General features: G+C 34.9%; 2 protein-coding genes across 2 annotated transcripts; both read left to right on the top strand.

The window, feature by feature from the left end:
• The first annotated feature begins 899 nt into the window (after positions 1 to 899).
• On the top strand, positions 900 to 1,838 carry LOC103741032 (olfactory receptor 4F17-like). The gene has a single exon (XM_008841725.1). It carries the CDS (start codon positions 900 to 902, stop codon positions 1,836 to 1,838), a length of 939 nt encoding a protein of 312 aa, XP_008839947.1.
• A 4,272-nt stretch (positions 1,839 to 6,110) lies between these two features.
• Positions 6,111 to 7,155, top strand: LOC103741031 (olfactory receptor 4F4). Its single transcript, XM_008841724.1, has one exon. The coding sequence runs from the start codon at positions 6,111 to 6,113 to the stop codon at positions 7,128 to 7,130; it is 1,020 nt and encodes a 339-aa protein (XP_008839946.1). The 3' UTR covers positions 7,131 to 7,155.
• The last annotated feature ends 6,824 nt before the right edge of the window (positions 7,156 to 13,979 follow it).

Here is a 13,979-nt window from a genome sequence, read left to right as displayed (position 1 = left end):
AAGACATGTACACATACAAATATATACATGCAAACATACATAGTTACGTTTTCAATTCTGTTAATTTTTCACTTTCCTAATAGTTTAAATATCATTCTGATAGTTAACTCATTTTTATGTTATGAAGACACAAACCTTTTTTCTTTCTACTATGCCAAAATTGTATTACAAGGTGATTTATTCGTCAGTTTGCTATAGATTTACCAGTATATACAGGAATTAACTTTTTCTTACATTTATTTTTATTTTTTACAGTACAAAGGATCAAACACAAGGCCTCACAAATGCTAGGAAACCACTTGACCATTAATTTACCTCATCAACAGGCACATGTAATAATAAATAGTTTTTAAAGTGCCTTTACTATTATTTTACATCTATATTCTGATTAAAATTTTTCATTTAATTTTATTATCCTTGATTACAAATTTAAAATGGTCTCTTCAATTTTTGAAAACCACATTTTTTTGCATTTATACAGTCTTCTAGTTGTTTGGAATCCTGTATTCTTTTGTTAGTGCTTTTAATAGTTTTTCTTTCACTTAAATTCCTTGAATTTGTAAAACACATTTTTCTAAGTTCATAAATTGTTTCATAAGCTCATATGTTTTATCAGGTAAGAGAATTTTAACATAGTACAGCATTTTGAGTAGGAATATTTCTGTAGTCCATAAATCTTTTATATCCTAGAGTCCTCATATTTGTGAATAGTCTATCATCATCTAAATTAAAGGTTTGTTAGTACTTAATTTTGTTTGCTAAGCAAGTGCTATACTACTGAGCTACAACCCTAGTCCAGTCATCAATTTAAACTCATAAACATTTAGTCTTATTCTCAGTGCCTCAAATTGAATTCATCTTGTCTTTCAGGACTTTTTAGTATACTCCTTTCTGACTCAATGGACCAAGTGAACGATTCTGTGGTAACTGAATTTGTTTTATTGGAACTTCCACAGTCCTTTGGAATGTGGTGTTTCTTTTGCTTCTTCTTCTCTGTATTTTACGTGGGAATTATTTTTGGAAACCTCCTCATTGTGGTCACAGTGATTTTTGATTCTCATTTACATTCTCCCATGTACATTCTACTGGCAAATCTATCACTCGTTGACGTGGGCCTTTCATCTACAACAGTGCCTCGGATAATATCTGATCTTTTCTCTGGTTGTAAAGTTGTTTCCTTCCACAGCTGCATGACACAAATGTTCTTCATTCATGTTATGGGAGGAGTGGAGATGGTGCTGCTCATAGCCATGGCATATGACAGGTACACAGCCATCTGCAAGCCTCTGCACTACCTGACTATTATGAATTCCAAGATGTGCATGACTTTGGCAATAGCTGCTTGGACCATAGGCGTGATTCATGCTGTGTTTCAGTTTATTTTTGTCATAAATTTACCATTCTGTGGCCCCAATAATGTGGGAAGCTTTTATTGTGATTTGCCAAGGGTTATAAAACTTGCATGCAGGGATATTTATAAACTAGAATTTGTGGTCACTGCCAACAGTGGTTTCATATCCATGGGCACTTTCTTTTTCCTGATTGGATCATACATCTTTATTCTGGTTACTGTCCGACAACATTCTTCAAGTGTTTTATCCAAAGCATTCTTTACTTTGTTAGCCCATATCACTGTAGTAGTTATGTTTTTTGTACCATGTATGTTCCTTTATGTGTGGCCTTTCCCAACTAAGTCATTGGATAATTTTTTTGCTATTGTTGACTTTGTTGTCACTCCTGTCTTAAATCCTGTCATCTATACATTAAGGAATAAAGAAATGAAGTTAGCATTCAGAAGGCTAAGTCAACAGGTTCTAAGGTCTAGGGAAATTACATAGTAAAGTTGATTAACAAAAGCATAGAACAATGCCATGAACCATCAAGACCCCTATGATCACTTTAAACACTATGGACTGCAAACATTTCTATGTTGCCTTTAGAAAACTGAGGGGTATGCAGCTCAAAACTCACTCAGGGGCTGGAGAGATGGCCGAGGGGTTAAGAGTATGTGCTATTCTTCTACAGGACCAAGGTTCAATTCTGATATGGTAAGCAGCTCTGTATCCCTCTTCTAGCCTTCAGAGAACTGTGCACATACCAATATACATACAGATAATCAAAACACTTGTACAAATAAAAATAAATGAATTATTTTTTCAATTTTTAAATTTTCATACACTATAATTTGGTGGCATTTAGGTTCTCTCCCCATCCCCTCATTGCCCCTGCCCAATTTAATGTACTCTGATGCAAGGCCTACAGAGTCTCATTTGTATCCCCAGATGTCCTTCAGTGTGGGTCATACCACTGAATCCTGGTGAACCTAACAAGAGTTCCATGCTGGGAATTTTTTCTGTTTTGAGCATGCGTGTGACTTATGCATGCTGTTATTGTTGCTTTAAGTTCAAATTAGTAACTGATCTGCTGTCAGGGAAACTCTGTCACCTTGTGATTATCCACCACCTCTGGCCCTTACAATTTTCTGCCCCCTCTTCTACAATGATCCCCGAGCCTTTGGAGGCAGAAGTTTGATATAGCTGTCCTATTTAGGGATAGGCACTCTGCAGCCTCTTGTTCTCTGCTGGTTGGCCAGTTGTGGGTTTCAGTGTTAATCACCATCTGTTGCATAAGGAAACTTTTCTGATGAAAGTTGAGATGAACATTAATTTATGGATATAACAATAAATCGTTAAGAATTAGTTTAATATGATAACTACACACATATCAATAAATGTACAGGCAATCAAAAGATGTACAAATAAAAATTAATAATTCATTCTTAAAAAAGGATTTAACATCAGCAGAGTTTTGGAGTCCTCTATCACAAAATTGAAGCGTTATACATTTTTTCTAAGTATCATGCCTAAAATGTAATTATAAGCAATTACTGTCATGTTATTTTATGTTTGTAAAAATGTGCATACATGTGTACAGTGTAACTTTATCAGCATCTTTATGCTGATGGGAGACATCACTGGATATTAAAAGATATTTTTTATGAAAGTTATTTGAATCCAATGGATAAAATATTGGTCTAGTAAACTAACAAATATGTAAATTGAAAAAAATATTAAGTGTACTGTATGATAGTTGAGTAAGAAAATCAATACTGTTGCAACTCATGTGTTCTTTCTGGCCTGATTTCCATGTTTTAGAAATAGACTGTAGCACCTTGAATTATGCAAAATTGGTATGTACCACACTTTTCTAATAGCACAGTTTTGCTGACCCTGTGGTTTTCTTCAAAGAATTTCAAAATCTGCAGAAAAAGATATCTATAATTTATAAATATTTAATGAGAGCTTTTGTAAAGGAAAGTATGTCACTAAAGAGCTCGAAAGTTTACTTAATGTGCGTGCTCTGAAGCTAAAATGCTTAGGACCAAGAAGGAGTTGACATCCATCAGATAAAACCTGAAATACCTGGTGGTCAAGAAGCACAATCTTAGATATCCCTTGAATGTATTTGTCAGACTTACTTTAGAAACATTAGTTGTTTTGTCTCAACTCACTTTAATTTTTTTCTTAGTAATTAGAACTGAAAAATAAAATGAACTAACAATTGTAATGTCCTAATATTGGTCAAGGAATTGCTCTGTATAGTGTCTCCACTTATTGATCATCAATGTCTAAAGCTATTCTCTTTTGATAAAATCTAAGCATTTTCTTTCACCCTCTGATTAATCTGTTTAGATTTTAATTTTGCAATATTACTTTGTTTTACTATTTCTACCAATCATACTTAGATTGAGATATTAAAACTACCCAATTAGCCAAGAAATTGTGGCAATATTCCTTAACTCAACAAGTGTTTGTGTTTCTTCTAATGGCCAAGGGAAAACCAGTGAAACTATAAGAGTCAGTCGCTGCACCCAGTACTCAGGATGTTTGCAGATGTGTTCACCTGCTCCCGGTTACTATCATGAATGGCTCTTCATTAGCCAGATTACTGATGAAGACTGTTCACATCAATGCCATTCTCTTAGAAATTTTAATGTTTTAATAGTATGTATAAAAGGGATTCTATGAAACGTATGCTGATGTCTGTGAGATCAAGGCCAGCCTGGTTTATATATCAAGTTTGAGGCCAACTGAGGCTACAAGGAGATCCTGTCTCAAAAACAAAAACCAGAAACAAAAAAGGGAATCCTTGTTTTCTCTTAAAACTACTGTCATCTAGGTATGAAAGAGGTAAGTGGAATGGTGAAACTAAAATATATTAGCGAAAAAAGTAGAATTTTATTGGCAGAGCAATGCTCTATTTGAGGAAACCCATTCTGCAGAATTTAATTATGCTTTGTCTCCAAAAAAATCCTATAGGTTTGCCTGAAATACTTAGAATTGAGATAAATAATATTAAAGCAGATAACTTGTTAACAGTGTTCTAGTGGCAAGAGTCAGTGGATACTACACTTAATTTCTCAGGACTAACCTATTCTTTCCCCTCTATTTAGCCCTATACTCTTCTTCCTTTCCTAAAAATCTAGAATTTTCTTGCCCACATCTTAATTTCCATATTATAGTCCCAGTAAAACCTAATTTGGACATTTCTTTCACATAAAAGTTACAAAGTCATTGTTACATTTGTGGAAAATTTGAAAGCTATTAACTCATTTTGCAAATAGAAAATGAAGGCTCAGAAATATTTAATAGTGTGCCCAAGATCAAACCATGAATTTGTGCTTGAAACCATGTCCCTCCCTGATAGCTCAATATGTACAAAGACATCTTGTGTTTTCTTAGTAAAAAAATCAATGCATAAGATGTTTATGAAAAGAATATAATTTTAACAGTTGAATTCAAAGCCTAATGTAATAGAACGGGAAATTTTTTTAGATTTATTTTGCCTAGTTCTTCAGTACTGTTAAAATGGACAGTAAGATTCTGGAGAACGCTTTCAGTGAACATAAATTAATGATTGAATCATGACATTCTTCTAAAACTTCTTGAGTCTTTTATAAGAGCCATAAATGAGCTTTTATGGGGAGTATGTTGGCGAAAAGTCCCTTATAGCTGGGGATACCATTTTGTCACTTTCCTTTGAGCAACATAAATTCAGGAAAGGTGAGCAAAAGTGAGCTACCAAATAATCTGAAAAAATGCTATTACTAAATTCTAACTTTCTACAATCTTAATTTTTCTCCTCCTGCAAAAGAAAACCATTCTGCCAATCATTATCCTTAGCATGTTTCTAATGGAGATATAATTTAATTTTTTTTCCTTCTCTGTCAGTGAAATGAAATGGATTCACATGAGGAAATACTTTAACTTTAAATGTCACTGATATGTCCAAGGTCATTGAATTACACCTTTAGCTGCATAGGCCTCTAGCATGTAAACTCACATCTCAAGTACTATGACAGGTTAGTTGATGGTCTTTTCACAATCGTTCCTTGACCTTTTTCTGCTCACATTACCATAAATTGAAATTATTATGTATTGTTAGGCTTAAAAAATTCACTCAACTCTACTTCCAATTACTTCCTCTTTCAATTCACATTGAGAACCGAGTCAATTTGTTAAACATTTTTTTTATAATTTCTTGATGGGTTTCCATTGTTTCCAAGACAGAACACAAATCTCCTCAAAGAATTCCAGAATCCATTTCAAATTGTTCTCTCTTTAAAGTCTTTCATACTACCTCTCATGCAAATTTTATCGAATTTTCCAAACTCCATCTTTGAAATCTCCATTAGAATTATTTTATCCTATTACCTTTTAATTATTATTTTTATTTTGTTGTTCTTTCTATTTTTCATATGTTATTTCATCTTGGCAAACTTATTTTTAACCTAAGACGCTTAAAATAAAATAACTAACGTAAGGTACGTTCTACATATTATAGTGTTTTTGAAGTTTAGAGGGAAAAAGTGGGAAATGTATAATGATAGTAAAGACTTAATCCAGCAGAGAGAGATGCACAGAAAATATTATTTGTTAGGACGAAGTCTAACATGAGTAGCAGTACTGGGATGACTTGAATACTTAATTATAAGGAAACCAAGGAAGAAGGGTAGAATAAATTATGAGTTTTAATTTTTAGCTTTTGAAACTTATATGCAATGGACTGTACAAAGTCCTTTACAAACAAGCAGAAGGATAAAATGTGAGATGGGATTTGACTATAACTCTGACTTCAGTTTCATTGTCTTTTCCAAGGTGACCACAGAGGCTTTCTTTTGGAATGACTCAACAAGGGAAACAAATTACTCTTTGGTGACTGAGTTTATCTTTCTTGGACTCTCCAATTCTCAAGAACTTCAGATTTTTTTATTTGTGTTCTTCATTGTTTTCTATGTAGGAATTGTGTTTGGAAACCTCCTTATTGTCATAACCGTGGCTTCTGACACACACCTGCACTCCCCCATGTACTTCCTGTTGGCCAATCTCTCTCTCATTGATCTATCTCTGTCCTCTGTCACGGCTCCCAAGATGATTACTGACTTTTTCAGCAAGCACAAAGTCATCTCTGTCAAGGGTTGCCTTACACAGATATTTCTCCTTCACTTCTTTGGTGGGAGTGAGTTGGTGATCCTCATAGCGATGGCCTTTGACAGATATGTAGCAATTTGCAAACCTCTACGCTATACTACAATTATGTGTGACAATGTATGTGTTGGCATTGTGGCTCTTGCATGGGGAATTGGTTTCCTACACTCAGTGAGTCAGTTGGCCTTTGCAGTGAACTTACCCTTTTGTGGTCCTAATAAGATTGACAGTTTTTATTGTGACCTTCCTAGAGTAATCAAACTTGCCTGTGCAGATACCTACAGGTTAGATATCATGGTCATTGCTAATAGCGGTGTGCTTACTGTGTGTTCTTTTGTTCTCCTGATCATCTCCTACACCATCATCCTAATGACCATCCAAAATCGCCCTTCTGATAGGTCATCCAAGGCTCTGTCAACCCTGAGTGCTCATATCACAGTAGTTCTTTTGTTTTTTGGACCTTGTATCTTCATTTATGCCTGGCCCTTCCCCATCAAGTCATTAGATAAATTCCTTGCTGTGTTTTATTCCGTGGTCACTCCTCTCTTGAACCCCATTATATACACACTGAGGAACAAAGAGATGAAAACTGCAATGAGACGACTGAGAAACTGGAATTTGAACTCCTGGCTGAAGCCTTAGATCTTCTGTAGCTGTGAAATGGACATAATGACAGAACATGGAGTTAGTAAATTATTCAGCAATGCTTATGAAAATTGTAGCTTTACATTTTCACTTCACTTATTATTGATCAAAAAAAGATTCCCATATATTGCCTCAGTTTATTCCACAACATGATGATATCTCATCCTTTTGATACCATTAAAAATACCACCCTCTCAAAATTCCATTTCACTAATTTTAAAACAGTTAAAAGCATAATTTTTTTAGTATTTTTGCACAACTAAGACTTTCCAGATACTTTTGGATTTAAAATGATAATGGAAGCCTACTTTATAGTTAAGAAATATTTATTTGACTCATTTTCCCTAAAAAATAAAGGAACTACCACCTGCCTAACTAAAAATGTGCTTAGTGATAATGATTTAATGTCAACAATTGAGGCTCATAGAGAAAATTTCTCCCCTTTTCCTATAGCAGTTTATGATTTACCTCCTTCCACTTTACCAATCCACAGCCTGTAAGTGCATTATCAGGAATGACAGGAAGGCTGAATTTGCCAATATGATGTTTGCTTCTATTTTACTTGGCACTCTGTGGTATACTATAGTTGCAAATAAACAGTAAGAAGCATTTAGTATTTCAAACTTTTACCATGTTTGCACAAATTATAACACTTAGATTCATACAAATATCATTTCCTATTAACAACATTTTTATTGGGTTTATTTGTCGTTTTTTTGTTTATTTTATATTTTAGAAAGAGTTTCAATATTTATCAATATCTGGCCTGGAATTCTCTTTGTAGATAAGGATGGCCTTGAAATCAGAGAAGGTTAACCTGTTTCTGCTTCTAGAGTGCTGGGATTAAAGTGTGAATAACCATGCCTAATACATTAATAGCATTTTAGGCTATAAAATTAGCTGGGTTCAGTTACTTGCTAATCACAACTTTCACATTTTTTTTATTTTAAAAAAATGTTTGTATTCAATTGTTGTGACTTTTGTATATTTTGATATTTATACCCTCCCCCAATCTACAGCTCTCTTAAGGTTTCTACACAATTTCATGTGCTCTGTCATATATACTAAGGTCTATCGAGTCAAATTTGTGTCTTCAAACGCCCTTCAGTGTACATATATCCACTGGAGTTTTGTTAACCCATGTAGCATCAGACCATTAAAGAACACTGACTCTCCCTCTCTTACCAGATATCAGTTACCAATAGTTATCCAGCTAAGTTTGGGGTTTCTTACCCATTTGTCCACTTCTATGCTGGGATTTTGTCTAGCTTGAGCTTATGTGGGTATTGTGCATGCTGTCACCATTGCTGTGAGTTTGCATGAGTAACATTCCAACTGTCTGAAAAAGTGTTTCCTCCTGCTCATCCCCTGTACCTTTTGTAAGCTTTCATTTCCACATTTACTAAAAACGAGATCATGATATTTACTGCATACGTTTATAATAAGAAGCAGTGAGATAATAGAGACATCAGACAATGCAAACTTGAGACATATTCAGCACTCAATGAATATTCACAGCATAATAATTTCCATATGATTCCTCTATATATTATCATAGTCAAGTGTTCTCAATCTTTGATGTTTCCTAACTTACTTGAGGGACATGAGATAGTCCAATCTTAACACGTGCTCATTTGAGGTATTGTAGTTACAATTGAAAGTGTTTATAGTTATATGAAAATGTATGCATTTGTGTATGTATAATCATGTCCTCACATTTTGCCATCCTAGTGAAGCTTTATAAATGTTCAGGACATAAGCAGAGGAGAATATAAGTTGATAAAATGATTTGAAAGTGATTCTGACCAGCTTTTCATCTCTCCAGTGCTCAATCTGGAACTAGCTAACACTGAATGGCAGATATTCTCAGGAAAAATAATGTAGTCTGATGAAGTGTGACCTGAATGAATAGAACAGGAAAGTTAGATGATAAAAGGGTTCAAGCTGTGTCCACTATAGTGAAAAAATAGAATATGAACCTAAAAGTATATTAAAGTGCATAAGAAAGACAAGAATTTGACAGCATCTCAAGTCACTGGGAAAATTAAGGAGCTATTAATAAAATAGTGGTATAAGTAGGGGGGAGCAATGTAGAAATGGAGACATTGAGTCTAATAATCATATCATGTACCAGGATAACTTCTAAATGAGCGCAAAACATGAATCTATTTAAAAACTATACAAGTATTTTAAAACTCATGAGTTAATAAGTTGTAATTCACAAATGTAGAAAAGATTTCTGATAACTATATAAAATTGATTTTAATGTTTGATGAAGCTTTCTAGCCTATAGGATATAACATTCTTAATCTCAATATTTAATAATACAATCTGTGGAATAAGTTATAGGAAAAAAGGAACTCTAACTGGTCTAGTTTTTTGTTTGAGTTTGTTTGTTTGTTGAGATAGGGTCTGCCTGTAGCCCCAGATGGCTGGCTTAGGTCTCACAAAGGTCCACCTGTCGGTCTCACAAAGGTCCACCTGTCTCTGCCTCCTGAGTGCTGGGATTAAAGATGGGCATATTTCTTGACAATAACTAGAAAACTTAAGATGTAGCTAATTTTTCATGTAGAAATTTGACTTCCACTCTAAAATATATAGAAGAAAAAACATAAAACAGTAAGTCATAAAACTAAAAATAGTAAAACAGGAATTATGAATCAGGAAATGATAAATGCTGATATAATACCTGAATTGGGATTAGTAACAACTCCTTGCTTAAGTTATATACATGGAATATTAAATAATTAAAAAATGAACCAGGTCTCCAGTCAGTATTCTAGAATAATACAAGGTAAATGACAGTAATAAATTGTGAAGCAGTCTCTATAGAATGCTCATTTTTATGTCAAAACAGAGACATGTATATTTGCATATACATATAATTTCATGAATATTTAAGAAATATTTAAGAAAGCATGCTGAATGCTAACTTTAAAATGAAGTACATTTTTTCTTCATGCAGAGAAATAAATAAGTATGTTAACTGGACTTTCTTTTGGTCCTTTTTGAGACAGTCTCACTGTAGCCCCAGCTGGCCTAGACTGTCTATGTAGACCAGGCTGACCTACATCTCAAAGATATCTACCTGCCTCTGTCGCCTGAGTGCTGGGATTAAAGGCATGTGAAACCACACGCAACTCTTGACTTTTATGAATATATCCTATTTTATAATTTTTACTTGTAAATCAGAACTGATTTACATAATTAAAAATTAAATCATTATGGTTGAGGAGCTAACACAATTAGTAAAATGTTGACCATGCAAGCACAAATACCTAAGTTCATTTTTCACCCATATAAAAATGCCTTACATAGTAATGTACACTTTTCTTTCAGTCAGATTTGCATTTTTATTTGGCATTACACACAAATTACTAAAGACTTCAAAACAAAAATACAGCCAAGCCTTATAGCATAATATTATTCTTCATTATCTGTATTTGATAACTAATATCTATTACAAAAATAATGGTATTTAAAGCTCAAAACAACAAGCAGTGACCACAATCCCTTTGACAGCACTGGGAGACTATCTTTAATATGTTAATATAAAAGTCTAATTTCCAACATGTTTAACAAATTTCACTCATGCTAACAAATACCTATTAGGTTTTTCAGGCCTCCAAAATGCTCATGTCTTCAGAAGAAATCACTACTTGAAATCTTTAGGTCACCCATTCATTATTAGCAAAAACCTTACAAAAAGATAAACCGTACCCTTCTCTTTTCAATTACAGTTATTAATGACAAAATTCATTTACCATCCTATAAATCACTGAAGTTTTACAGAAAAGCACCTACAAAATTCAGTTTTAAAAAATATTCACAGTGTACTAGGCCTTAGAACACATATGGCTGGATCCTAAGGACATGTAAAAGATGAATTCAAAGACCTCCCAAGCACAAAAAGCATCATGAAACCCACAGAACTACTATTCAGTATAGCTTCTTAAAATGCAGCAGTACTGTGCAGTGGAGTACATGAGGTCCGGTGTGGGGATGGGGAAGACATGGATGCAGGAGGTGTCTGGGCTTGAAAGAGAACTGTTATATGAGAATACAGAGCTCAATAAAAAATTATATATATTTTTAATGTAGCACTACACAGAGATACATTATTACATATTTAGCATCCATCTTTATTGCTAGATTTAATGAAATCATGCTATCTTATCTCAAAAAGAGAAATCTAGTCCAATGCTAAACATGGTCTATCTCAAGATAACCTGAACACTGAAAGGCAATAAGTAAAATACATGTACAAGCAATGTACACTTTAAATACCAAAATGATGTGGCAGAGAGGTAAAGCCCTGGGGCTTGCTGGCCAGACAGCCTGAACTAATTGGTAAGTTACAGGCTACTAAAGGATTATATTTCCAAAAGCAAGGTGAATGTCTCTAGAGATGTCCTATGACCTCAATACAGATATGTGCACATGTACATGGTTTCTCCCTGTGTGAACATGTGTATATATACACACATACATACATACACACACACACACACTCACACACACACTATTGTTTCATTCTCAATAAATTTAGAAAAATAAAAACAGTTTTGGGAATTATATCTAACCATAATGGAATAAAACCTGAAATCAATAGCAAAAGATACCCCCAAATAAGACACAAACTCATGGAAATTAAGCAACACACTATTGAATGATGAATGGGTAATTTAAGAAATCAAGAAGGAAACAAACATTTCTTAGAATTAAATGTAAATGAAGACAAACATACCAAAACTTCTGGGATAAAATAAAAGTAATCTTATGAAGGAAATTTATAGAGCTGGAGCAATGGCTCAGCAGTTAAGAGCACTGGTTGCTCTCGCAGAAGACCTGAGTTTCAATCCCAACACCCACGTGGAAGCTAACAACTGTCTGTAACTCCAGTTCTAGGAAATCCAATGCCCTCTTCTGTCCTCCATGGGCATTGCACCACAGAGGTGCACTTGCATATGTGTAAGCATAAGACTCATACACATAAAATAAAAATAATTTTTTTTAAAAAGTAAGAACTTGTGGCAATGGTGGCATCAAGCACAGAAACTATGCCAACTCAATCAGACAAAGGCCCAGGGTGGAGTGAGACAGGTGGCCCACCAGCCTTCATCTAGGAACTACTGGAGACATTACTACTGAATAAGAGAGAGTAGGCCTTACTTACGCTCTCTAGATAGGTTGACTAGACTCCAGTGGATGAATTGCACCAAAGGACATCTGGGTACAAATACTTGACTGGATAGGACTTAACATGTATGGCAGAATACATAAAGTCCAGTATGAGGTAGGGGGCATGGATAGGAGGGGGGGGTCTAAATTTGATTAAGAACTGTTGTATGAAATGTACAAAAGCTCAATAAACATTTTTTCTAACCTTTAAAAAAACTTTATTGAGAATTTCATGCATGCATGTAAAGTGTTTTGAACAAATCCATGCCGATTCCTTCCCCTCTAACTCCTTCCATATCCCACCATCACTTTTTCCTAAACAACTTTGTGTACTTTCTTTTTTGTTTTAATGGGGATTTTTGCTACTCCCTCTGAAGAGGTAATCCATTCTCCCTCTGAAGAGGTAATCCTAAAATCTTTTAAGAGCTCTCAAATACTTTTGACATTTTTGGCCTTTGGAACAGAGTATGTTGCTAATAGGCCCACAGGACATTCTGATTTTTAGCCAAGAAACTGGCTACATTTTGGGGGTCTTTTTACTCTAATTGCCTAGCCAATTACTACTTCCTATTCTTATCACACCATCACCTGAAGAGATTACCCAAATTGCCAATAAAGAATCAAGACTCAGACCACTCTGGCTTCTCCACGCTGAACAGGAACACAGGGTGAGGCAATTGGGGTACCCCTTCAGTGGGTCTATCTAAAAGACTCCCAAATTGCATAACTCGTATCTCTAAGGGGGTAAAAAGTCCTTGAAACATGAAGAGGAGATGTGAAGGAGAAGTAAAGGCAAGAGTAACATTACAAATTCTAGACATGGAACCAGAAAAACATCAAAACAGGACAAATTTCAAATGTTCGTATCAGAGTTCATTGGAATTTCTTGTCTAGAGCTTCCAAAGACATTCCTCTATTGGGTTTCCCCTCATTTTTCTTTTGTCTGCCAAGGCTGGACTCGAGAGTGCTAGACTCAGGATTTCTTTTTAGGCACTTTGATAGCTGTTGGAGTGGCTAGAATCATTGTCAGTTCCCTCGCAAAGGCTTCTAGATAGGGGGAGAAAACAATAGTGGGCTGTCTCCCTTAGTTACAGGTGGGTATTACAGTATTGAAGACCAAGATTTGAAGTCTTACATCTGAGTAGCACTGTGTGATTAGAAAGAAAATCATCAATGAGAAACAATTGTATAAATAACATTTTACATGGACTTAAGCCTAATGTCTGGGAAGTGTAATCCCTCGAACTCTTAAAGAAATATACTGGTTATACTTTCCTTTTGGGTGTTTTAAGACCATACAGTTGGCCCAAATAAATGAGTTTATTTTTACTCTTAAGGTCATTTGAGGATATGTTCCTCAGGGGTCACATGGGCTTGGAAGAAGCTCCTGATTCCTTTCTTTTACCAGTTCTGTCTATGTGAACATCAGTCAAAGGTCCTACTTGACCATGGCTGCCTTTACTTGAAAGCATTCCTCTGTGTTGACATTCCACTTTGTAGACAGGACACTGGTTCATCTGGTGGGTCTCCATGGCCTCCCTGAACAAGAGGACAGGTGCCTTACCACAGTTATAGGACAATTTGAGGGATGCTCCATATTCCCCTGTAACTTAGTCAACCTTAGAGGTCAAGGGGCAAAAACTGTCCTTTAAGTCACTCTGACCA

The sequence above is a fragment of the Nannospalax galili genome, unplaced genomic scaffold, assembly GCF_000622305.1.
Source record: "Nannospalax galili isolate Female #2095 unplaced genomic scaffold, S.galili_v1.0 scaffold481, whole genome shotgun sequence".
NCBI classification, from domain to species: Eukaryota; Metazoa; Chordata; class Mammalia; order Rodentia; family Spalacidae; genus Nannospalax; species Nannospalax galili.
Note: the sequence above shows the minus strand (reverse complement) of the source record. Positions and strands in the feature narration are given on the sequence as shown.

Coding starts and splice junctions, on each gene's coding strand:
- LOC103741032 (XM_008841725.1), top strand. CDS start 900: ATGGACCAAGTGAACGATTCTGTGGTAACTGAATTTGTTTTATTGGAA.
- LOC103741031 (XM_008841724.1), top strand. CDS start 6,111: ATGGGATTTGACTATAACTCTGACTTCAGTTTCATTGTCTTTTCCAAG.